Source organism: Pollicipes pollicipes, unplaced genomic scaffold (genome assembly GCF_011947565.3).
Source record: "Pollicipes pollicipes isolate AB1234 unplaced genomic scaffold, Ppol_2.1 Scaffold_6138;HRSCAF=7277_pilon_pilon_pilon, whole genome shotgun sequence".
Taxonomy (NCBI): Eukaryota; Metazoa; Arthropoda; class Thecostraca; order Pollicipedomorpha; family Pollicipedidae; genus Pollicipes; species Pollicipes pollicipes.
In genome coordinates, this window is record NW_023596818.1 from 28284795 (window position 1) to 28310090 (window position 25296).

General features: G+C 57.7%; 1 protein-coding gene across 1 annotated transcript in view; it reads right to left on the bottom strand.

Moving 5' to 3' along the window:
- Positions 1-25296, bottom strand: part of LOC119105534 (sodium/hydrogen exchanger 3) — a 53017-nt gene that overhangs the window by 8129 nt on the left and 19592 nt on the right. The window contains exons 4-11 of the mRNA XM_037228996.1: positions 15133-15329; positions 11758-11912; positions 8407-8508; positions 7757-7974; positions 6605-6807; positions 3388-3548; positions 2831-3034; positions 127-265 (exon numbers count right to left, since the gene is read on the bottom strand). Coding sequence (XP_037084891.1) covers positions 127-265; positions 2831-3034; positions 3388-3548; positions 6605-6807; positions 7757-7974; positions 8407-8508; positions 11758-11912; positions 15133-15329 — 1379 coding nt within the window. The remainder of the gene's footprint in view (positions 1-126; positions 266-2830; positions 3035-3387; positions 3549-6604; positions 6808-7756; positions 7975-8406; positions 8509-11757; positions 11913-15132; positions 15330-25296) is intronic.

Here is a 25296-nt window from a genome sequence, read left to right on the forward strand (position 1 = left end):
AGCCTAGATTGGCTCCTTCTCCACGTCCCCCCCCCGACCTGTCCGCCTGCGCGCCCACACGTGCTGTCAGCGAGCCTGAGGGCACGTCCTCCATGCGCCGTCAGCCGCGGCGGTCGGACCACTGACCCGGTAACGCGGATTCATCTGCTCGTCGGTCAACAGGTGGTGGATGGTGGCGTCGTTCAAGTCCTTCATCGAAGGGTTGTAGCGGATCTCGTTCATGTCCGGCATGTAGGTGTTGTCCATCTGTGACAGGTTCCAGTTCCTGGCGCCGGGGAGAAGGCCGGTGTCGGGTGAGACGGCTCGGGTCACGCGTCAGGTGCGAATAGCCAACGCCATTGAGGCGCTCTGGAACCTCAGTGACGGACTGCTCATGCGTCGGCTCAAATCAAAAGACGCGCAGCTGTTGCCGCCGATCATACCGCCTGAACCGCCGGAACAGCAGACACCTGAACCGACGGTACAGCAGACGCTCGAACCGACGGCCCAGCAGACACCTGAACCGACGGGACAGCAGATACATGAAACGGCGGGACAGCAGACACTTGAAACCGCCGGCACAGCAGGCACCTGAACCGACGGCACAGCAGACACCTGAACCGACGGCCCAGCAGACACCTGAGCCGACGGCCCAGCAGACACCTGAACCGACGGCACAGCAGACACCTGAACCGACGGGACAGCAGATACATGAAACGGCGGGACAGCAGACACTTGAACCGCCGGCACAGCAGGCACCTGAACCGACGGCACAGCAGACACCTGAACCGACGGCCCAGCAGACACCTGAGCCGACGGCCCAGCAGACACCTGAACCGACGGCACAGCAGACACCTGAGCCGACGGCCCAGCAGACACCTGAACCGACGGCACAGCAGACACCTGAACCGACGGCCCAGCAGACACCTGAGCCGACGGCCCAGCAGACACCTGAACCGACGGGACAGCAGACACATGAAACGGCGGGACAGTAGACATATGAACCGCCGGCACAGCATGCACCTGAACCGCCGGAACAGCAGACACCCAAACCGCCGGCACAGCAGACACCTGAACCGACGGCACAGCAGACACCCAAACCGCCGGCACAGCAGACACCTGAACCGACGGCACAGCAGACACTTGAACCGTCGGTACAGCAGACACCTGAACCGCTGGCACAGCAGACACCTGAACTGACGGGAGGGTATACACCTGAACCGCCGGAACAGCAGACACCTGAACCGACGGCACACCAGATACCTTAATCGGGTCCATTTATTGACATATGGAAATCACGAATCAAAATTAGTGAAATGCGTAGTGGGCATCAATGCAAGAGAGAACATAAATTAATTCCACACCCGAGGGCTGCGCGGCCACGGACACAAAGTTCAGGACGCAGTTCACAGCGGACACAGCGGACACAGTTCTCAGCGGCCAACATCCGAACGGACACATCCAGCAGACACATCCAACAGACACATCCAACAGACGCATCCGAATCCAAAACACGACGGCACACCCGCCGGAGACGCCTCATGGATCGGTCAGGTCCGTGTCCCGAGCGAGACTGACGTCACTGGATCGGTCAGGCCCGTGTCCCGAGCGGGGCTGACTTCCAGCTGTACGGGGGAGTCCTTTTGCAGCAGTCGCTGACGCCAAGACGAAACGCGGCAGAGCGCACCACAAGCTTGGCTATTCCGATGACGCCAGCCACTGCCTCGCCATTTCGCCGCAAGGCTAGCGGGCTTTACGCCAGGTTAGCGGGCTTTTACGCCAGGTTAACGGGCCTTGACAGTGGGCTAGGAGGCTACGACGGCCATCGGTGTAAAGCCAGTAAGTCGCAAGCGGATGAGACTTTAGCCGGTTCATAGCTTGCAGGCTTAATTGTGGCGTAAAACGGGGTAAATGAGCTGCCACGTGTATGGTGAGCTACCGTGTCCAGCTGCCGAGCATTGTAAAAATACGGTCTCGTCCCCAGCTGCTGCTGTGGAATTGTTCAATGCGAGAAAACCAATGATCGCCACCTGTGGCCATACTAATGGCAAGGCCGGCTTTTGTCACGTAAAATCAATTACAGCAGTCAAAGTCAAGCTCAGTGCGGCAAGCAGCTTGCAGGCACACATATGACCGCTGTTGCATGCATTTGTATCGACGCTGCCGCGTTGCAGCGGGCCGGAGCCAGCGCGCCGTACACGAGTATCCGAATGCAGGCCAGCTTGTAAGCAGCGTATGGCTCGGGGCAGCCTTGGCCTGGGAGAGCGGTTTGGCATCGAGCGCGCCTTCCCACTGCACAATGGCATACGTGGGCGAGGCGAGACCATACATGCTGACTGGGACCTGGTGGGAGCAGTGTGCAAAGCCTGGAACTTACATCGCAGCAGTACGACACACGGAAGGGACGACCCGCTCTACCAGCGGGCAGTGCTGCTATGCTTCGTCATCACGACGATGATCTTTTTAACGGCGCGTGCAAATCTTATGTTCAAACATCAAGGAGGAAGGCTAGCAGGTGACGTGAACAGAACACATAATTGACCTTCGCAGTAAATCACAGCAGCTGAGCTCAAACAAATGGTTTATCTGAGCGGCGTGATGGCCAATCGTGCAGACGACAAGAATCACGGAGTTCAGTAAAACTGACCCCTTTATCCCAATGTCACAACGGAGCTGAGCGGCGGCCAGCAGCATAACGCCGCCGGCGGACACACTGACGAGCTATCGCGGATGCTGTTCCCCCCCCCCCCCCCCCCCCAGGAGGGTGACGTCCCCATGGTGGACACACTCACGAGTTATCGCGGATGGTGTCTCCCCAGGAGGGTGACGTCCCCATGGCGGCCACACTCACGAGTTATCGCGGATGATGTCCCCCCAGGAGGGTGACGACCTCATGCGCGTGCCCTTCTGGCCGCCGTTGATGACGTCATCGACGGCCGACTTCATGGCGTCCTTGAGGGCGAGCTTGCTGAAGGTCTCCATGATCTTGGGGTCGCGGGTCGTGTCCTCATGGGTCAGCAGCGGGCGCAAGTATTTGTGGTTGAAGTGCTTGAACCTGCAGCGGGAAAATATAATGCTGTTCACCAAGGTTGCACTCAACATGCACGCAACGCTGAACACCACCGGCACGACGGCTCACGCGAGCAAACATTTGATAACAGCTCCACTCCTCATCGTCTCCCTCAAGACACAGCTCACATCGACGCATTCCCCCCAAATGTGTCAGCACTCAGCCGAGATGTCATGATCAGGGACTCGGTGGAACTAACGAGTACATCGTCACCGTCAAACGCCACCTGCCGGCCACCGCCACCGGTGACGTCACGCCACCGCCACCGGTGACGTCACGCCACCGCGGCCGGCGAGCCCCAGTCGCCCCTGGCGCTACCGGCCGCCGGCGCGCCTCACATGTCGCGCAGGTAGTATCGGCCCGGGTGGCCCACGATGTCCTCGATGCCCGCCATGATGTGGTCCAGCGAGCGCTCGTGGATGCGCTCGTTCATCGTCAGCTTCCGCTTGTTGGAGCGCTTGACGCCGAGCTTCTCCACCAGCGGCTTGATTGTCATACCCTGTGGAAACGGGGCAGGGGGGGGGGGGGGGTCAGCGGTGGCGGGGCGAGGCGGCGCATGCGTCGCTTGGGGTGCAGTCGGCCGTGCGCAGCGTCACGTCACGTCACGTCACGCAGCAGCGCAACTCTGCCGTGACCAACCGGCAGCACGGCGTCACGTCACCTTGACATCCGCATCCAGCGGCCGTCAAAGACAGCACGCTTCCGTGAGCAGTGCCATTACCGATTTTTGACGGTCCAACAAACACAAAATCAACAGGGACAAAATCATGGAAGACCCGGGGTCATAAACCCTCTCCTCAGGGTGGTGAAGACTGGTATGGCCCATTTTCACTTGATGTTCGAGGAATTGGCATGATCTTCTGAATATGTTCCCCAAATATGCGGCGCTGAGCTGTCCCCTCTGCAGCTTTATGCCGGATTGGAGGAACCCTTCAAAGCCAAAGAACGCACAATTATCATGTTATCGTTGCATCCTTCAGCGGCACCGCTCAGGGTGGAACGAACAGCTGTCCGGTATCATGGAGAGATATGAGAGAGAGAGAGAGAGAGAGAGAGAGAGAGAGAGAGAGAGAGAGAGAGAGAGAGAGAGAGAGAGAGAGAGAGAGAGAGAGAGAGAGAGAGAGAGAGAGAGAGAGAGAGAGAGAGAGAGAGAGAGAGAGAGAGAGAGAGAGAGAGAGAGAGAGGAGAGAGGAGAGAGAGAGAGAGAGAGAGAGAGAGAGAGAGAGAGAGAGAGGAGAGAGAGAGAGAGAGAGAGAGAGAGAGAGAGAGAGAGAGAGAGAGAGAGAGAGAGAGAGAGAGAGAGAGAGGAGAGAGAGAGAGAGAGAGAGAGAGAGAGGAGAGAGAGAGAGAGAGAGAGAGAGAGAGAGAGAGAGGAGAGAGATAGAAGAGAGAGAGAGAGAGAGAGAGAGAGAGAGAGAGAGAGAGGAGAGAGAGAGAGAGAGAGAGAAGAGAGAGAGAGAGAGAGAGAGAGAGAAGGAGAGAGAGAAGAAGAGAAGAAGAGGAAAGCCAGAGCCCCTCCCCAGCCGCTCGCGGCGCACTTGCATCTGGTACGTCTTGTGCCGAATGACTGTTACGGGCCGACCGAAAGCTCTACGCTGTGTCTTGTCAGCTGTCATCAGGCTCTGATTGTATCTCTGCTTGTGGCTAGATTAACGAAGTACGACCGATTTCTGTCGGGAGTAAAGTGAAGCTAACTACAAACTTTTGGCGCTGTAACGGCTTCTGACTGACAAGTTTTCACTTGACTTCAGCTGCGACGAAGTTGGCTTTAACCATAAAAACAAAGCACCGTTAGATGGAACAAAACGTCGGTTCCGATCCGGGGCGTTATGTCAGCCTTCAGTGGCTCACAGCCTCACATTAACTAATCCAAACGTCGTCAGGGCCGAGATAATTACCTCCAGGAGCAATGCGCCAGTCAAATGACCACATTTAACGTAGTCTCATAAATTCGAAAGCCAGAGGAGTAGTGCTTCGCCCTGCGCGACCTTAACACGCGCCCGGGTGGCGGGTTGGACGCCCTGCGCTCGGGCGAGGGGCTAATTTAACCCCCTGAGATCTCAGAAACTAAGAGAGCTAGAAACACCAAATTCAAGGAGTGTATTGGCCTCTACGTGAGCTCACTCAGGTCGAAATTTTAAGTTTCTAGGTCATGACCTTTGGGTTAAATAAGGTCAAACAAGAGCAAACTCCAGGCTGGTCTCCGAAGTGCCCCAGAACATAGATACCTGTTCTAAGCAACAGGCCTGCTCATTTAAGATCGGTGACCTTGTTTGACTTTTTAAAGGTCATGGTGACCAAAATCATACAAGACTTCTGTGAGTTTGGCATTTTAATAAGCAATACAGATTACGCTTGGCAGTTTGTTCCTAATAACAAAATATCAGCCCCAATCTCTCTAGGTCGGTGACCTATTCTGTTCTTTAAGAAGCCCATGGGAAATGCATAATGCTGTTCCTGTTATCGATAAATTTGAAGTGAGCACCAGAAACTACCCCGTGCAACAGGCCCCAGAGTGCTAAAACAGGCTCGTTTTCGCAATTGGTCTGACCTCGGTGCCTGACACCAGGATCAATTCATTTTGTTCATTCAATTGTTGTGTTGTATAAGAAAGTAGTTCAGAAATGTACGGCTTTGTCTAACACTTCTTTGTTGCATCAGATTGAACGACTCGCTGGAAATTGCCATTCAGCCATTCTTGGGAAATATGAAATCATTATATCGTTCCACAGCTTAGGGCCAAGGCGAGATGCTGTAAATAACCAAAAAATACGATTTAAGAATGGGTGATCTAGGTGTTTTATTCGCCTCATATCCATTTCATTGTTCACTTAATATGTACTTCATTGTATAGATTAGCCCCTAAAGATAAGAGGTTCGTTTCTAATAAAAACGTTGAGCACTCTTAAAATCCTTGCGCTACTCTGTGAGCGCTTTTCCTGAAATTGCAAAGCCCCTGTTGACATTACATAGTTCTTAGTCATTACCCATCAGAGCTAAGCATTTAAAAATAAGGGCCACTGGCAGCATTGACATAAGCCCGGGGACGTAAGCTTCCATCGCATAGTTCTCCGGGTTTGAAGCATCTTACTCACCCACACTCATTGCTTTTGGGTCTTAGCATGAAACCCGAGGACTTTCATAAAGTAATGTTGAGTCGCGACACGGCTTTCCAACGGCTTTGAGTCGCTCCTCCTGTGCATGGGCATTCAATCGTCCCTTTAAAACCACATTCCCCCGCATGCCTGCCGACCACACTGAAGACATTCAGCACCGGCTCAGACGATCACGTGCTTGATCTTGTAGAGGTGGATCCAAGGTTCCTTGGACCCTTCAATAACAAGACCCGGACCCGGATCTTAGAATCCATTCGGAATCCAAGCGCACGTCTACGTCAGGTCTACGTCATCAGGTCGTCAGGTCCACTACGTCTACTAGAGGCACGTCAGACACGCACATGACCTGCCTCCAGATCACGTGCCCCGTGTCTAGTCATGGCACGTGTGTCTGGATTGCTCTACGCCGACCTTCACGTAGCAGAATTCTGCCGCTGACCTGCACGAAGACGGTGAAATAGACGACCGTGATGGTGGTGGTGAGGAACATCTGCTGCTGCGGCACGTGGTGCGGATCGATGAGCAGCACGAGCGCGAACGCCACGGCGCCGCGCAGACCGCCGTACATCATGACGAACTTCTCCACGCCGGCGATCTGGTGCATGCGCACCCGGTTCACCAGCCCGGCCAGGATGAGCACGCCTGCGGGAGGGCACGGCATCACTGGGCCGTCTCCGGACGCTGGGAGTCATAACACCCCCGAGGGCGTCACTGGGCAGGCCCTGGACGCTGGGAGCCACGACACTCCTGAGGACGTCACTGGACCGGCCCCGGACAATGAGAGCCAGGACACTCCTGAGGGCGTCACTGGACCGGCCCCGGACAATGAGAGCCAGGACACTCCTGAGGACGTCACTGGACCGGCCCCGGACAATGAGAGCCAGGACACTCCTGAGGGCGTCACTGGACCGGCCCCGGACAATGAGAGCCAGGACACTCCTGAGGGCGTCACTGGACCGGCCCCGGACACTGAGAGCCACGATAATCCTGAGGACGTCACTGGACCGGCCCCGGACAATGAGAGCCAGGACACTCCTGAGGGCGTCACTGGACCGGTCCCGGACAATGAGAGCCAGGACACTCCTGAGGACGTCACTGGACCGGCCCCGGACAATGAGAGCCAGGACACTCCTGAGGGCGTCACTGGACCGGCCCCGGACAATCAGAGCCACAATAATTCTGAGGACGTCACTGGACCGGCCCCGGACGCTGAGAGCCACTACACTTCTGAAAGCGGCATTGGACCAGATCCGAACGCTGGGAGCCACGACACCCCTGAGGGCATTACTGACCCCCGGACTTTGGGAGCCACGCGACCCTTGAGGGCAATCCACAAAGCTGTCCAAAATTGAAATCCGTTTCTCGAAGCATGCCTGCCTCCATGTATTGTTTTTATGAGCGCTCTTCGTACGCCTCCACAAGACATGGGAGAAAACCTAGTCGCAGGCAGTGGACATACATATTTAAAACAATAAGCCTTCTTACCTCGTGCTGCGACATATTTTTGCCTAGTACAATGGTTTTAGTCGTCTTATTTTATTATGTTAGTAAGCTTCGGTGAAAAAGCTACGGTGCCGCCTCCAGTGCTCACCAAGTGCTCTGAACAGGGAGCAGAAGAGCAGGGTGAACAGCACGAAGAAGGTATTCCACTCGTGGTGATTATGCACGGTGGCCACGCCCAGCAGCATGAAGATGACTGTCTCGCAGCTAGAGGACAACATCTTCATCGTATACTTGATGGTGGTGTGCGACTTGGCCGACACATTCGAGATGACGTAGTTCTTCATCGTCAAGCCACAAAAGGTGATTCTGCAACGCAGACCTTAACCATTAGCTGGAGACGCCCTCCCCCAATGCAGACCCCAACCGTTACCATGGATAACGATAACGTTACCATGGAAACGCATGGATAACGTAATCAAGACGTATCTCGTGAACGGCGCTGCCCTTGCTGGTACCCGCCTCCCCCTCCGCCCCCGCGCCTCACCCACCCGCCAACCGATCGCTCATCATCAGGCCAGGTCAAAACTGCCAACCTGCTTATCACCGAGCGAGAACATCAATAGCGCCGCCGTGTGCCTCACACACGACACGGAGCCCCCTTATCGGAGGCGGCACCCTCGGCGGCGGCTGAGCGGGCGCCGGCGCCGCCGTCATCGTCCCATCTCTGGCCGCTGTTTTGGACGCGCCCGGTGGCCCGTGAGAACGGCTTGGCGCACTATCGGCGGCCTGCTCGCTCACGCCAAGATGCCGGACAGGTGGAAGATCTCGGCGTTCAGGTAGGCCAGGTAGGCCATGACGAAGACGAAGAGCGGCTCGATGACGCGCACGCTGCTGGTAAACCTGCAGGACACGGTGACGCCGGCTCAAAATGTGTCCAACTGACACTGCGGTTGGCATTCGTTAGCTGTTCCATCACGGAGCTGTATAAAATGACAAATTTTATCACGAGTGCTGATATGCATGGCGGCGCGCGTCTGCAGCAGCTCACAGAAATTGCACACGATTGCACAATTGCACACACAATTACACAATTGCACATTGCATTGCATTGCGCGTCCCCAGCATCCCGGACCAAAACCGATATTGCACATCCCTGTTGTTCTTTCAAGCTCGTTGTTTTTACAGCATCATTGGTTTGAGGCACATCACAGCAGCTGATCTGAATGTGATGCTTAATTTTGCGCTCGCACTCCGCGGGAAGTCGCACGTCCGGTATAGTCATTTCACGGGCTCAAGCCCCCTGCACTCCTCAGGAGCACAGGCTGACCTGCCTCCCCCGTTTATATCCAGCCCCTGGAGGGGCGGGGAGGCGACGGCTACGCTGTAGTCCCGCCAAGTCACACCGGGCGAAGTGTTGTCGCCGATGACGGGGACGGGGCCGCGGTAGGGTTCGGCGGCGGCCCGTGCGCAGCCGCCGCCGAGGACGCGGACTCATTAGCTGACGAGGCCCGGCCAACAAGCGCCCGACGTGCTCTGACGAGGCGAGCTGGCTCCCCGGGGGGCAGCGTGGCCCGCAGCTGACAGGACAGGACACGGGGTCCGCCCCCAGCGCCGACGGTGCCAGCGGTGCGGCCCCGCGCGACAGACACCAGTTGGATCGGCTCCACCTGACTCCGCATCGTCCCCCAGAGCGGCGGCTTCGGCTCCGGCTCCGGGGCTGGCGGAAACAGGGGACGACTGCCGCCGCTGTACGGCCCGCCGTAGAAAACACTCGTCTCTTACATCCTCCACAGCAGTGAGAAAGGCAATATGTTTTTAACATGGTTTTGTTTGATCTATTGAGCACAGGATTGTTATGTGATTATTAAAATGGAAGAAGTTTGCTGGACGCCAGAAACTGGGCGCAATTGTATAAAGTTTGGGCTTCAGATTTACTACTGAAAGCTTAAATTTGCTATGTCATGACATATGACCTGCACTCGCAGCATAGCAAACGAACGTTTTAAGAATGCTGTATAAAGTAACACAAGTCTCCCAAACAAAAACACATCCGTCCGTCCGCCCTGTCCGTGCCGTTACATGCACACTTCACAGTCTTAATATAAGAGAGAAAGGCCTCAAGGTCATGCTTTTTCGACGTCATGAGTTGGAAGTTCTTTGTTGAGTTAACGACCTGCAATATACCAGGAGGTTCTCATTAAGCGACGTCGTTCAACGCCCTGTACCGACATATTGACGGTCGTTAACTGAACATACGAACTTCACAGTCTAATCTCTTGTCCCAAATAAATAAGTTTCTTTCCGCAGAAGAGGCACTCTCTTGCACGCGTGTGGCCCGTGTGTAGGGTGCCCCGTCCACTGTCGGTGCAACCGTAGTGGACGGCCCCTGACGTGACGGCGGTGTCGGCCCCTGACGTGACGGCGGTGTCGGCCCCTGACGTGACGGCAGTGTCGGCCCCTGACGGCTCTCCTGCGCGCCAAGGACGCCTTCTGGCCCACAGCCGGGGCGCGGCCGCCTGCTGGCCCACAGCCGGGGCATGGCCGGAGGCGACGAGCGGCCCAATTCGAACCAATCATCGGCCCGTGGCTGTGCCGCAGGGCAGGAGCCGCCGCCGTCGTCTGACGTCTCCACTGCACCGGCGCAGCGAGGAGCGGCAGGACCAGGCGTCCGTGAGACCGGCCCACGCGGTCCCACCGAGCCCAATCAAACTCCCTCGGCGTCCACCAATCACCGGCCGTAAATGTCAGCAGCTGGCGCCGGGCGGGCCGGTCACCAAACCGTCGCCCCGGGCTAAAGTACAGCCGCAGGGCTATCGCCGCCGTCGCCCCGGGCCAGAGTACAGCCGCAGGGCTATCGCCGCCGTCGCCCTGGGCCAGAGTGCAGCCGCAGGGCTAGCACAGCCCCGGGCCAGAGTGCAGCCGCAGGGCTACCACAGCCCCGGGCCAGAGTACAGCCGCAGGGCTAGCACAGCCCCGGGCCAGAGTGCAGCCGCAGGGCTAGCACAGCCCCGGGCCAGAGTGCAGCCGCAGGGCTATCGCCGCCGTCGCCCCGGGCCAGAGTGCAGCCGCAGGGCTAGCACAGCCCCGGGCCAGAGTACAGCCGCAGGGCTAGCACAGCCCCGGGCCAGAGTGCAGCCGCAGGGCTATCGCCGCCGTCGCCCCGGGCCAGAGTACAGCCGCAGGGCTAGCACAGCCCCGGGCCAGAGTACAGCCGCAGGGCTAGCACAGCCCCGGGCCAGAGTGCAGCCGCAGGGCTAGCACAGCCCCGGGCCAGAGTACAGCCGCAGGGCTATCGCCGCCGTCGCCCCGGGCCAGAGTACAGCCGCAGGGCTAGCACAGCCCCGGGCCAGAGTGCAGCCGCAGGGCTACCACAGCCCCGGGCCAGAGTACAGCCGCAGGGCTAGCACAGCCCCGGGCCAGAGTACAGCCGCAGGGCTAGCACAGCCCCGGGCCAGAGTGCAGCCGCAGGGCTAGCACAGCCCCGGGCCAGAGTACAGCCACAGGGCTAGCACAGCCCCGGGCCAGAGTGCAGCCGCAGGGCTAGCACAGCCGTCGCCCTAGGCTTAAGTACAGCCACGGGGATATCACAGCTGTCGCCCCGAGCCAGAACGCAGCCACAAGGCTATCATAGCCGTCGCCCTGGGCCAGAGTACAGCCGCAGGGCTAGCACAGCCGGGACATTGCACGGCCAGCGACGGCATTTTGTTTAAGTTTTGATCATTGGCGTGGGAACCGGAGCAAATGGGGTGGATGTCTGAGCAATACTTCCACGTTAATTAAGTTTTACATAAAACGTACGTTGGTGCATCAAAAGCATTGTCTTGAAAGGATATTTGTTCTTCCCCATACCCTCTGGCACGCTCACACGGCCCTGGCTCCAACGGGCTTCTGTAATGCTCAAAAGCTGTGGTGGTGAATAACAAACCAAACAATGAGCTTCCGCAGAAACGGACCAACGCTGATTACTTTGGATTGTTTCCGTACATGGTTTAGTCCAGGCTTCGTATGTCAGCCTAAAAATGCCCATTACGCACACCGGAAGCACGAAGACCGTGATTATTACTGAAAGCAGTCACGCCCCGCCGGCTCAGAGTCGTTGTGACTGTTAACGAGAGCGTGAGCGAACGTTGCTCCGCTTCGCCCACTGACCTTGTGACGAATGCTGTGAGAAAGCCCCAGATGATGCCGACCAAGGTGCCTCCCAGCGCGACCACGAAGAACTTCAGCAGCCCGGCCGCCACGTCCAGCGCCGTGATGTTATTCTCGCCCATCTCCACGTAAGCCTCGAACATGTGGTAGAGCACCTGGCGAACGGACCAGAACCTCGTGTTGGCCACACCTTCAGCACGGCAAGCTCCCAGCCGTATTCCGTTGAGCAGCGCATTGACACCGAACTGAAGTCTGACAATGTCAACGCCGACGGAAGTTCCGAACTGGCGGCCCAGACCGAGGACCGTCACCAAGCATGGTGAAATATATCATATTTTACCATACTTGGTGAAATATGATATATTTGTGTTATATAAATATATTGATATATTATATCAAAAAATACCGGGAGCAGGTGAAGTAGGGGCAGTGTATGAGTTACGGCTGGTAACACGCTTGTTTTTATTTTCGTACCTTAGTCGTTCGTTTGAGCCGCTGTCATGCCGCCTTGACAGTTAGGCATCTGTATCTCATGTGCCTTATCCGACAGTGACGTCATACATAAGCCAAATTACTCCACCGGGGTACTCCACAGTGCTTACTGCATGTGACCCTGCAGATCAACACACCCACCGCTGGCGGCCGCTTCTGTACCCACAGTGACGCCTTATCGCTGGCGGTCGCTTCTCTGCCCATAGTGACGCCCTACCGCTGGCGGCCGCTTCTCTACCCATAGTGACGCCCTACCGCTGGCGGCCGCTTCTCTACCCATGGTGACGCCCTACCGCTGACGGCCGCTTCTCTACCCATGGTGACGCCCTACCGCTGGCGGCCGCTTCTCTACCCATGGTGACGCCCTACCGCTGGCGGCCGCTTCTCCACCCGTGGTGACACCCTATCGCTGGCGGTCGCTTCTCTACCCATGGTGACACCCTATCGCTGGCGTTCGCTTCTCTACCCAAGGTGACGCCCTATCGCTGGCGGCCGCTTCTCTACCCATGTGCGTGGCGCTGCCGGACACCAGACGACATTGACGTGGGCAACGGCGGGGTTGCCCCGCTGGCGACCGTTCTCCGCACTCCAGCAGCCTTCGCCAGAGCCCTCGGTCACGGCGGCGCCGAGCGGGACGGCCCCGTCACAGCGCGTGGGTCGCGGTGCGGAATCGGCTGTGGCGTGGGTCGCGGCGTGGGGTCAGCTGTGTCGTGGCTCGCGGCGCAGGATCGGCTGTGGCGTGGCTCGCGGCGCAGGATCGGCTGTGGCGTGGCTCGCGGCGCAGGATCGGCTGTGGCGTGGTTCGCGGCGCAGGATCGGCTGTGGCGTGGCTCGCGGCGCAGGATCGGCGGGGCTCGAGGGTGCAGGATCGGCTGTGGCGTGGCTCGCGGCGCAGGATCGGCTGTGGCGTGGCTCGCGGCGCAGGATCGGCTGTGGCGTGGCTCGCGGCGTGGGGTCAGCTGTGGCGTGGATCGCGGCGCAGGATCGGCTGTGGCGTGGATCGCGGCGTGGGGTCAGCTGTGGCGTGGGCCGCGGCGTGGGACCGACTGTGGCGTGGCTCGCGGCGCAGGCTCGGCTGTGGCGCGCCGCACCCGGTCCCTGTTCAATCCGCGCGACACTCGCAGCACAGCGGCGCGTTCACGGACAGGGTGTTCACACGGGAACGGAAGAGCCAGCCACCGGGCACTTCCTGTGTGCACCGTCACGCCCAGCGCGCCGCGGCGTAGAGCGACGCGACGCGGCGTGGAGCGACGCACCGCTGTCAGCGGGCATGCATTGTCACCACGCTGTCACCTGTCAGCGGAGATCAGTCGGCCAACGCGAGCGCCGAGAGCAGGCCATTTAGCTGCATGTCGCGCGGTATTACACAATGCGGAGTGGCGGGCGGCATACCCCAGCGCCGGCCACCACCGGCACCAGCCGTCACCAGCACCACACGCGATCTGGGGTGGACTTCCCGATAACCACCCCCGGCACCGTGCCCACATCGATCAGCCAAGGGCGCCGCCGTGACTACCGTCAACACCCCACCATACGGAACAAGCACGGCAATCTTTACCATCGCCACCCCGCCATCACCGTCACCACACGATATGTACGACTTACAATCACCATCACCGCACCATCACGGCCAGCACTGACCGCGGTCATAGCCGGGGTCATCACCCCGGTTGCCCGCGGCCCAATGGCGCACAATCTGCCGGGACGGCGAGGCTGGGCCAGTTATAGCTCTGGTGCCCGATCGAGGTCGAGCTCGGCCGACTGTCGGCCAGCCTGGGGCCGACGAGGCGCGGCCCGCACGCGCAGCGCGCCACCCCGGCGACACACCGTCGGACGCTGGGGTGCGTGTGGAGCGTGTCGGCACCGGCAGAGCGCGAGAGCTGCCTGATGCGTGAAGGCAGCGCTGCGCAAAACAAGTGCCGACAATGGTCTCAATAAAAATGCGCGAGCGCGCATGCGCCGCGTGGTGACGCTGACAACGCCTGTTGAAAACACATCACGCCGATCACAGCGAGGCAACTCTGGCTGACTGGTAACCGACACGTGAATTATGAACACGACCCGGCTGCATGTCGAGACCATACGCATGCGGCCACATCAAGAAGCTGCATACACGCGGACCGGCCCCTGGGAACAGCTCGACGGCGCTTCCACAGCGCACTTACCTGCCGCTCGGCGTAAACAACCGAATCAGGTCACCGAGAATAGCATCTAATCAGGCTGGTCCCTCAACATGTTATGGCCCTCCAGCCTTGAGTACATCTAATCACGTAACGATCGAGGATGAGTTCCCCAGCTGTGCGAGAAGTTGTTGGACACGGGACACCTGGAAAACGCACTTAAAACCTGAGTTGCTGCCCGGAGAAGTCGCTTACGCCTGCGTGTTGCCAGCTGACGGCAAGACAATCATCAGCAGCCCTGTCGTGATTCCCGCAGCTGGAGCGCTCGACGCTCGGGACATTTCAGGCTCCTAAATGACCTCTTCGAGTGCGTTGGGGCCATGCAACTTAAAGATCGCGGATCAATTCCCGCCGCAGGCCACGCTCATTGGTCCGGCTTCTATCGGCGATAAAGACGATAACAGCCGGCTTACGGCCTGTGGCGCGCATGCAAAGCAAGCATAACGAGCCCCACGTTCCACGGCTGGTGCACGGCGTCCGACTGTCCGACAACGGCACCGACTGCAGCGACACTCGACATTGAGCGAGTGACGCTACTCACCGCGGTGACGGCACCGACTGCAGCGACACTCGACATTGAGCGCGTGACACTCACCACAGTGACGGCACCGACTGCAGCGATACTCGACATTGAGCGCGTGACACTCACCACAGTGACGGCACCGACCGCAGCGATACTCGACATTGGGCGCGTGACACTAACCACAGTGACGGCGTCGTTCAGCAGCGACTCGCCGAAGACGACGATGTAGAGCATCTCGTTGACGTGGATCTCCTCGAAGACGGCCAGCACGGCCACTGGGTCGACAGCGGAGATGAGGGCGGCGAACAGGAACGTGTTGAGTATGGGCATCTCGACCCCGTACAGGCCGGTTAGCCCCACCAGGTACAGTCCGCCGCCTGCAGCAGGAGACGCGGCCGGTTAGCCCCACCAGGTACAGACCGCCGCCTGCAGCAGGAGACGCGGCCGGTTAGCCCCACCAGGCACAGACCGCCGCCTGCAGCAGGAGACGCGGCCGGTTAGCCCCACCAGGTACAGATCGCCGCCTGCAGCAGGAGACGCGGCCGGTTAGCCCCACGGTCAGGCGGTCTGTACCACCAGGTACAGACCGCCGCCTTCAGCAGGAGACGCGGGTGTAGGGCTGCTGGCGGCGGCCGCGGTCACGATCAGTGGCGCCATCGGAGGACTACCTGAGATGAGTCTGGTTTGGGTGACTTGCAACATGTGCCCAACTGAGTAGAGACATGCTACATCAATGAAGGATCAAAACCCGAGCGCAGTCCAGATCAGCGGCCCAGCTGATTAACGTTACGCGTATAAATACCCGGATTCTTGCGCGAGCCGAGACGAACAGTAGGGTAGCCGGATCTTCAAAGAATCCTTCATGGAAAAAACACCGCGAGGGACATCTCGTAACAAAATAGGTGGGGAGATGGTGAGACAAAACGTGCAATGCACTGAACGCCGCCTGGTTTTGTTTCCATGCCGACGTTTTAAGCCACAGCTCCTGAGGCAAGCGGTGCTTATCAATCGAACAGCTGGAGAAGAAAGGGGCGACAAGCCCTCAATGTAAGGGCTGTCTCGTTGACCCAAATGCCCCAACTCTCCCGCAGGATACGGTGCATGTATTCTCAAAACCTACACTGAAGTAACTCCCATGCCGCAGGAGGCTCGACCTGATCAGCTCCAGGGAATCCCACCCGAGAGACAACGAGGGATCACCAGAGGTCACGGGCATTGACCAGACCGACGGCGTGCCATCAGTGCCGACGTTTCGCCGTAGCTCCGGTCGTTACCGGAGTGTTACCGACGCGGTGATCGACCACTCTACTCCACTCCACTCCTCCTGTAACCACTCCTGACCACGCAGCAGCTGCACAAGACTACCGAGATCTCGCAGAGCCCGCCACATGCGTCGGACTTCGGGTATCTGTTTCGTCACGCACGCCACTCGATCATCAGAAGGCGCATCTCTAACGCCGTGGAGAAAACAACAACAGCCGCGATGGGTTCATCCACCGTCGCCAGACAGCCAAAACCGGTACGGGAATCTGCCGCCCGCCGCGGCCGTCGCCGGCCGACCCGTCGCGACAAAGCTCGAGCGGCGCGTCAAGAGGCGCGCGAGCCCAGCGCGTCGCGAGGCCGCGCCGCTCGCGCCGCCCATTAGTGGCGAAGGCGGCGCGACCGCGGCGCGTGGCGCGACCCTGACCCAGTTCAACGCCCGCGGCCACGTCTCGCTCCGGGGAAGGGCGGAGCGCGGCCTTCGGGAAGGGGAGACGGCAGCCAGGCCCTGGCCGCGGCCATGGGCGACCGCACGACCAAAGCCGTCGCCGATGATGACGGTAATTGACCTGCCCGCGACGCCGACGGAAGATCGATTAGCGCGCCGATACAACAGGTAAACAGACGCCGCGGAGGCCGGCACCTGGCAGACAAGCCGGACTCAGCAGATAACGGCGTTAGTGGCGGCAACACGCGATAAAGCGATATTGGACACCCGCGCCCCCCCCCCCACGCTGGAGGCTATGAGTGTGCCGTGAAGGCTGCCGACGCAAACAAACAGTGCACACCTCTTCGACCGCCGCCATTCCAGACCGCTCACGAAACTAGACACGCCTCAGCCGCGCTGCTTCATGGGAGCCTGGTTTCAGGAGGCGTTGCTTCATGGGAGCCTGGCTTCAGGAGGCGCTGCTTCACAAGAGCCTGGCTTCAGAAGGCGCTGCTTCATGAAAACTTAACTCCAGGAGGCACTGCTCCGAGCAACAGGTCGAGTGGTCAGGTCACAACAGAAAGAGGCAACAGGTCACAACAGGTCACAGGGCGCGTGCGCACGAGCTGTGGGCAGTTGTGGAAGGCCGCAGCAGTAGGCAGAGTACTTCGTTGACGGGATCTACAGCGGAATAAGATGGAAGGCCACCGAATGAATGTCCTGATCTGATTGTCGCGACCTTAGTGTTGGCGACGTTTTCAGATGTAGTAGTGTCAATGGTATAAAATCTCACGTCAACACTGTTATTGGGGATTTAACGTAAAAAGAGGTGTGAATTCAGTCCATTGTATCATAGTCTCATAAGCCGGCCAGAACAGGAACTCGTGAATACCATCTCCGGTTCTACATTTCAAGTCTGCAATTTGAATTTCCAGTGACACAGGCATATGTTCACGAAACAAGCTAATTAAGCAAAACCATCTCCTCAATTTTACCTGACATGACGATGATCATTGATCCCCGATTGTCGCTAGCCTGTATACGGCATAGGGTGGTGGAAGGTATCTCTAATAAGAGAAGGGAATCTGATCTTGCTACCGTGAGCTATACGACACCACCTTATACTAATACCAGCAACCATCAGGACGACTTTCAAGAACGCTGCATACCGTCATCCACCGGTTCTGCGAGAAACTTTCTGAGATTTGATCTTCTCAAGTGTGCTAAATGGTGTTCAATATCGCTTGGATGCAAAGTGCGAATCCCCAATGGACATTGAAATGAAAGGCGGTAGAGGCGGAGCGGCGGCACTGAGGACGACCTTTAGTAATGCTGCACACCCTCATCCACGGGCAGCACAATACTGCTGCACACTCTCATCCTCATCCACTGAGGACGACCTTCAGTAACGCTGCACACCCTCATCCACGGGCAGCACAATACTGCTGCACACCCTCATCCTCATCCACTAAGGACGACCTTCAGTAATGCTGCACACCCTCATCCACGGGCAGCACAATGCTGCTGCACACCCTCATCCTCATCCACTGAGGACGATCTTCAGTAAGGCTGCACACCCTCATCCACGGGCTCTGCGAGAACCTAATTGATATTCGACCACCTCAAGTGTGTTAAAAGGTGTTCAATGCTGCTTGGATGTAAAGTGCAAATTCTCACTGGACATCGCCCTGAAAGGCGCAGCTTCCAGGCGCCCGCGGGCACGGCGTCGTGCCCAAACTGTGATCACGACGTGGAAAAGCTGGGGCAAAGCACTTTGGCCTGAGGCAAAATGTTCCGTGCACAAGCCACCTACCCGGAAATATGATAAAAATAAGTTTAAAAGCTGCCGTTTTAACCGTAGCATTAAGTACGCATAATTCGGGAAAGAGCGCGCGAGAGAGACGTTTAAAACAACGCGTCTCCAAAGAGCCATACACAGCATCATGCTCCCAACGCGCTGCAGCCAAATACCCGTGCCTCCTTCAAGCAGCCATCCCACCAACCCCTAAAACCACCAGCCGTTGTCAGCTCTCGACTGGTGTAGGCATGAGTTACTCCCACATCTCCCATCCCGAAAATGATACCAGGCACCACAAAACCATCACGGGCCCATGCAGCTCACCCCGCCGCGCTTGCTATAGCAGTCACCCTCTGATGAGGTTTGCGGAGTGCCGCTGCGCACGGTGCCGCGGCGGAAGGGCCGGCGGTGCACGAATCAGCCGTGTCACGGCGCCAGGCTGCAGCTGGGGTTTCTGCCCGCACGGTCTGAGGTCACCGGAACACGGAGCCGCCGATGCTGTGGTCGGCATGCCAGGGCAACAGTGCCGTCACTGTCCGCCGGCAGGTACTGCCCGCTGCGGTCGGCATGCCAGGGCAACAGTGCCGTCACTGCCCGCCGGCAGGTACCGCCCGCACTGGGGAATACTGGCCGGTCGCTCTCCCGGGCCGGGCTATCTCCCGGGCCGGGCTGTCTCCCGGGATGGTCGCTCTCCCGGGCTGGGCTGTCTCCCGGGCAGATCGCCCTCCCGGGCCGGGCTGTCTCCCGGGCCGGTCGCTCTCCCGGGCAAGGCTGTCTCCCGGGCCGGTCGCTCTCCCGGGCCGGGCTGTCTCCCGGGCCGGGCTGCCTCCCGGGCCGGGCTGCCTCCCGGGCCGGGCTGCCTCCCGGGCCGGGCTGCCTCCCGAGCCAGTCGCTCTCCCGGGCCGGGCTGTCTCCCGGGCCGGTCGCTAAGTGGACACCGCCGCACTCACCGCCGAACGACGGCAGCCGTTCTGCTTGCAGATAAGTGCCGCTGAGTAAAGCTTTCGGCCAAACTCCAGGTGTAATTATCTACTATTATCCACCTGCGTGTTGAGGTTGTGCGAGATCCAGCTGGAATTTCCGAGGTAAAATTGCGTGTCGAAAGACTCGTAAATACCCGGGTGGGCCCGGACCAAAATGGCAGGAAGTTTGCATGATTCAAGGGGTATGTCCCTCTACTCTGCTTCGCTGGTTATACTTACTGTGCTTACACGTCAATCGGCTCCATTATTTGAGCTTATTTGTGCAAAAGGAAGCTCATGCTAACCCTCGTCGAACTTGACAAGTTTGTGTTCGTTAAGAAATAGCACGCCATGCTTGCACGCATGCTCGGAAGCGATTTGTTACTTAGGGTGTTGGGTGTCATGAAAAGCTACCTCGGCAAATAACCATGCCGTCAGCAAAGAAAGTCCACAGAGATGACGTTTCGTGGTTACCGCAGATGAGCGTCATACGGTTTACGTGCATATGAACTACAAAGGTCCTTTGTTCAAAAGATATTTGAAAAAAGCTTCTAGAAAATTATGTTTAAGGCATACCTGATAGCGATGGCCATCAATTAAGTCATCTCATTTCTAAAATGATGTATCTCATACTTTTAGCGGTTGCGGCATTGTACCAACAGTCCATGGCTGTTAATTCTTAATTGTTGTTTGAGGTCTGAACCCGCCACAATGCTGTGAATTCCTTAGATCAAGCCTACAGTACGCATTTTAGACAGCACCATCAGCCTGATAAACAAAATGGTCGAAGACGGTGAAACTGTACTACAACTTTGACTGTTACGTCATTGATAAAGGGGGAAGATCGGTGAAAACGTGCAATTTCGGCTGTAGGTACATTTACTGCACAAACTAGGACCGGGTTCCAGTTCTGTGGAAAGATTCGTTCCTGTGCCCGTGTCGTTCCTGTGGCCTCAACATTCCTGAGGAACACTCTGGCCACGTGCCCGCGAACAGAATTTTGTGGGGGGTTGACAACACGGTCAGCGGACGAGCAACATCTTGTACCACATCCCTCAAAGTCTCGATGCCAAACCTTCCTGCACGCTCACAAAACTGTTGCATAAAAAATGTATCAGAATAACACCAGGTTTTCTTCCTTTAGACGTCAAGTGTTGCACGTGTAAGAAACGCCGGCTCAAAAATATTGTTGCCAGGCGTTTTCTTCAAACGTGATGAAAACCTGTTTGCCTCAGACGATGTATAAAACATACGCAGCCTGAACTGAACGATGGCTTTCTCACTGAACGGATTCATTCGACCATCTGATCATTGGACAAACCCAGCAGGGTTCGTATAGTTTTCACCACCCTTAAAGCCCACGACCACTTTCTTATGTTCCACTGATTTCCAGTAGGCGTCCCACCGATGCAAAAAGGCCTCTGGTGTATGTCTGTGTGTGAGCGCGCGCGATGGGGGTGGGGGGCGGGGGGGGGGGGGTGCGGGAAGATTAATTAGGGATCGGCGTCCGCCCAGTGGCCGCGTTCCTCGGCGGAAGCCCCTGCGTCGCTGAGCGGCGACACCGATGACGGCGCCCTGGCGCTGCACGGGCTGGGGTGGGCGCACAGGAAGCTGCAAGGATGATGAGGAGGACATGGACGTGATGAGAAGCCAGGCATAGGAGAAGACGAGATGCAAAAACCAGCCGGGGCTGGCATGGGTGGCACCTGGCCGGGATCTAGTGAATGGCATGGTTTGCACGAGAGACGCAGCATTTCTGGCGCTCAAAATGTAGGCAACCGAGACTATTCCACAAATTGTCGAGGCATGATACACTTTGGTGGAGGGCATATGTCGCCGCTGGTTAGAAAACGTCATGGACGATCAAATACGGGAGCCGGAAGTTTTCATCTTCAGTGTGAAAACATCCTTACTGTTCATCTTCTATTAATTTCTTGCGCTTGTTATCAACGCTGTGTCTAGAATGTCCAGTTTTGCGGGAGGATTAAGACGCGATATTGCTTCTACGGATGAAACAATTGTTCGGACCATGATCATCCTTGTCTGGTGTGCTACTTCGTGAATAACATTTCGGCCAGTTAACTCCCCGGCCGTGGTCCGGTGCTATGGAGCCCTGAGAAGGACTGAATGATGTTTGGCTTTCAGTCGCGCAACCGGATTCTCTCCTGGAGGAGCGCTTGCTGGCCGAGTCATTGTGTACATGCTAATACATCAGAATTAGACGGCAGTCCGAAAAATATTTGCATTCGTCTAGAATACAGATGCCCAGAAGAAGCCCATAAGCAGCCCATGCGTAGCCCATGAATATCCCAGGAGCAGCCCAGGAGCAGCCCATAAGTAGCCCAGGAGTAGCCCAGGAGTAGCCCAGGAGCAGCCCATAAGTTGCCCATAAGTAACCCAGGAGTAGCCCAGGAGCAGCCCATGTGTAACCTGTGGGGGACAGGGCTGAAAGCCCAGGCGCTCGGTCAAGATGGAGCACAAGGTTGCTGGACGCGAGACGCCCGCAGTCCACGAACCACCCGGACAGCAAACACAGGCCCTGCGGCGTCCTGTCGGTCACGCCGGCTTTCGTTCTGCTATTCACGGTTGTCGTGGTGATGGACTGGCGGCTTCCCTGCCGTGGTCTCCTAGCATAAGAGCCGAGCCGGCATCGATCCACGCCAACGCTGAGCGAAGGATGCTGCCCGTGGACCTGGAGCTGCTCAGGTAGCGGGCAGCTGTGGCACAGCGGTAACACAGCGGTAACACAGCGGTAGCACGGCGGTAACACCGCCGCAGCGTGACCGCCACCGAACCCGGACAATAGCGTGAGTCAGCCCGAATGACGGCGAGCCTGTAAAGTGCGGCCCCGGTGCGCCAGGCGAGCGCGCCGGTACGCTCATTCACGCGCTCAGGGCGGGCTGCGGCGCGGACCGGCGGCGGCGGCGCGCCCCGGCGCCCGGGGAGGCGGCGGCCGCCGGCTTACCGAGGCAGGGGTGCGGCAGGAGACAGACAGCCCAGACTGTCCCCCTAATCCAGTGGGGAGGGGGGGGGGGCAGCCTTGCCCCACCCCAGCGGGGGGCGGTAGTAACGCGCCCCGGACGGGACCAAACCTGGCTGACAGGCGGAGAGCCACCGCTGCCGTCGCGTTGACCTTAATCATACGCCCGGTCGTGCTCATGAAATCCGTCACGAAACATATGCGGAACGATCGATGCGTGATATCTGTCCATATGTGTTTATCTTAAGCGTAGCATGACACGCTGTGACTGGTTATGAGTGATGACGGACGTCGGCGTGCTGCAATAAATAGATAGTCATTGCGGTGCATGTTTTCCGTTTTACGAAGAACCGATGTCTTAACAACATCCACCTGTTGAACATCCGCCATCCATCCGCTCTGAGTAACGTAATGCTCGGATCAAGATGAATCAGACATAGCAAGCACATAGCAAACGCGACGCAAGATCAGCTGTCTTTAATTGCAAGTCCGGCTCCGGCTAAAGAAAAAGACTGGTTCTTACTGTTAGCTACTGAATGGGGATATAAACCCAATGGACTGGGGAACCGTGAAAGACAATGGAAACTGGTTCAGCGATATCAAAGTACCCACACAACGCCAAGCTGGTTGGGAATCCTTTTGTGTCACAAAGCTCCATTCTCAGTAAACAAGTCCAGCCGCTGGATGCGTGGCACCCTTCGCCTGCCTGTGTGCGCCGGCGAGGAGCACCATGACCCAGTTCGTTAAGAGCCGTGCCGTCTCAGCTCATTGATCCCAAGGCTCCGGCGGCGTCAGCCTTCTGACACCTGGGACAGCCGGCGCGCGGCCGAAACATGACCTCAGCGCCGGATCGGAAACAAGCGCCGCTTTCGCGCGAGGTGACAGAGTGTCGTGGTCTCAGCGGTGTGCTGTCTGTTCGTCGTGGACAGGTTGAAGTGTGTTACACGCGGGAGAGAGTGCAACATGAGACGCGCAGTAGTGATCACACCAGCTTTCATTGGGGCGGTAATTACTTTATGATTTGCCCATTAAAAGGTACACGTTCTGGTCGCGGTGGTCATGCTAGTCACCAACTTTTCTCATTATCCTTCAGCTATATAATCGCATCGGACACAGCAAGAAATAACAAAATTTTACAGCTATCTTCCAGTCAACCGGTCATTTTTCCGATATCGCAGCTAACATTCACGTAGTATGCAAGGCCGTGGTCTATGCAACGCTCGCGTCTCGAGGACTGACGCAAATAGCCAAAAAGAACATAAGTCATTTGCGGCGGGTCGGGGTGATCGTATCGCCAATATATCGGAAAAGGTCAGATTTCTAATGGCCCGTGAAGTAACAGTCCGCGACTCCGCCTCCCTTCGCCCCGGTCGTGCTCGCGCCGGGGGACCGATTGACCTCCGGCACGTAGTAGCGCCTGACCGTGACCCCTGACCACGCCCAAGCCACTGGCCTGGGCGGCGCTGGCGCCTGCCACTGCTGGCACAGCTTACCGTAGTCCTGCCAGACAGCAGCCTCACGGTTTTACAACACGACTACGGCTTCATTTATTCACAATGCAGGTATCGTACCCGCTTCCCCTGGTTACCTTCATTCACCCTCCGTTCGCTTCCCTTTCTCTTCGAATTCTTCCGCTCTCGTTCTCCTCCCCCTCCCCCGCCCTCCCATTTAGCATGCGGAGCCTGACGCGTAGCCGGAGGTGAGCACGGAGACCGGGGGAAAGGGCTGATGGCCACCACTCCAGCCACCGACTAACATCCACTGCGGCGGCTCTCTAATCCGACGGGATCCGGCGACCCAGACGCTGGCCTTGTAGCAACAACGGCATGAGTTAGGACAAACAGAGCCCCAGACCTCGTGATACCGTCGGCATCAAGAGCCCGGTGGGACAAACAGAGCCCCAGACTTCGTGATACCGCCGGCATCAAGAGTCCGGTAGGACAAACAGAGCCCCAGACTTCGTGATACCGCCGGCATCAAGAGCCCGGTAGGACAAACAGAGCCCCAGACCTCGTGATACCGTCGGCATCAAGAGCCCGGTTGGGGACAAACAGAGCCCCAGACTTCGTGATACCGCCGGCATCAAGAGCCCGGTAGGACAAACAGAGCCCCCGACCTCGTGATACCGCCGGCATCAAGAGCCCGGTAGGACAAACAGAGCCATAGATCTCGTGATGCCTTCGGCATCAAGCGCCCGGTGTGATAAACAGAGCCCCAGACCTCGTGATACCGTCGGCATCAAGAGCCCGGTGGGATAAACGGAGACTTCGCTACGTCTTGTGATACAGTCGGCTAAAGATGCGTGGTGGGATGGACAGAGCTCTGGCGCGGCTGCTCCTTTAAGTTTGACATCGGGGCTGCTCCTGTGGGCGGCTGACTGCTAAGATCATTGGTGTCACCATTCCTGGACTGGAAACTGGGCCTAGTGATGCTTTCCTACGGCGGTAACTGAGCCAGGATTTTTCGATTAGCAGCATGACGCCAACAATCATCCAGTTTCTTGCCTATGATAGCAATTAGGATCCCGTAGCGCCAGAATACCAGTTTTCCGGGACTGTGTCTTTTCCCTGCGACCTTGACTCCGCTATCCTCCCTATGTGGACCTGGAGTTACTGAAACGCTCGCCAGGAAGAGGCAATCATTACTAGCAGACACAGAAACGGCAACAGGTCAACCTGTTTGGTTACGCAGCTGCTGAAGTGCTCGTCAGGAAAAAGTGCAAGAACTAATAAAGCGATTAAAGGGATGCGGACGGAAGAAAGACAATAAAGTTCCTTTTTCCGCCTGACGCAGGCGGGGGCACCTCCCACCACTCAGTACCTCAGAGGTACCTCCCGCTCATACCGCAGCGTGTCGCCGGCCAGCCACACTTCAGCGGCAGCCTCTTACGAAGCAGAGCATCGGCTAGATACGCCGC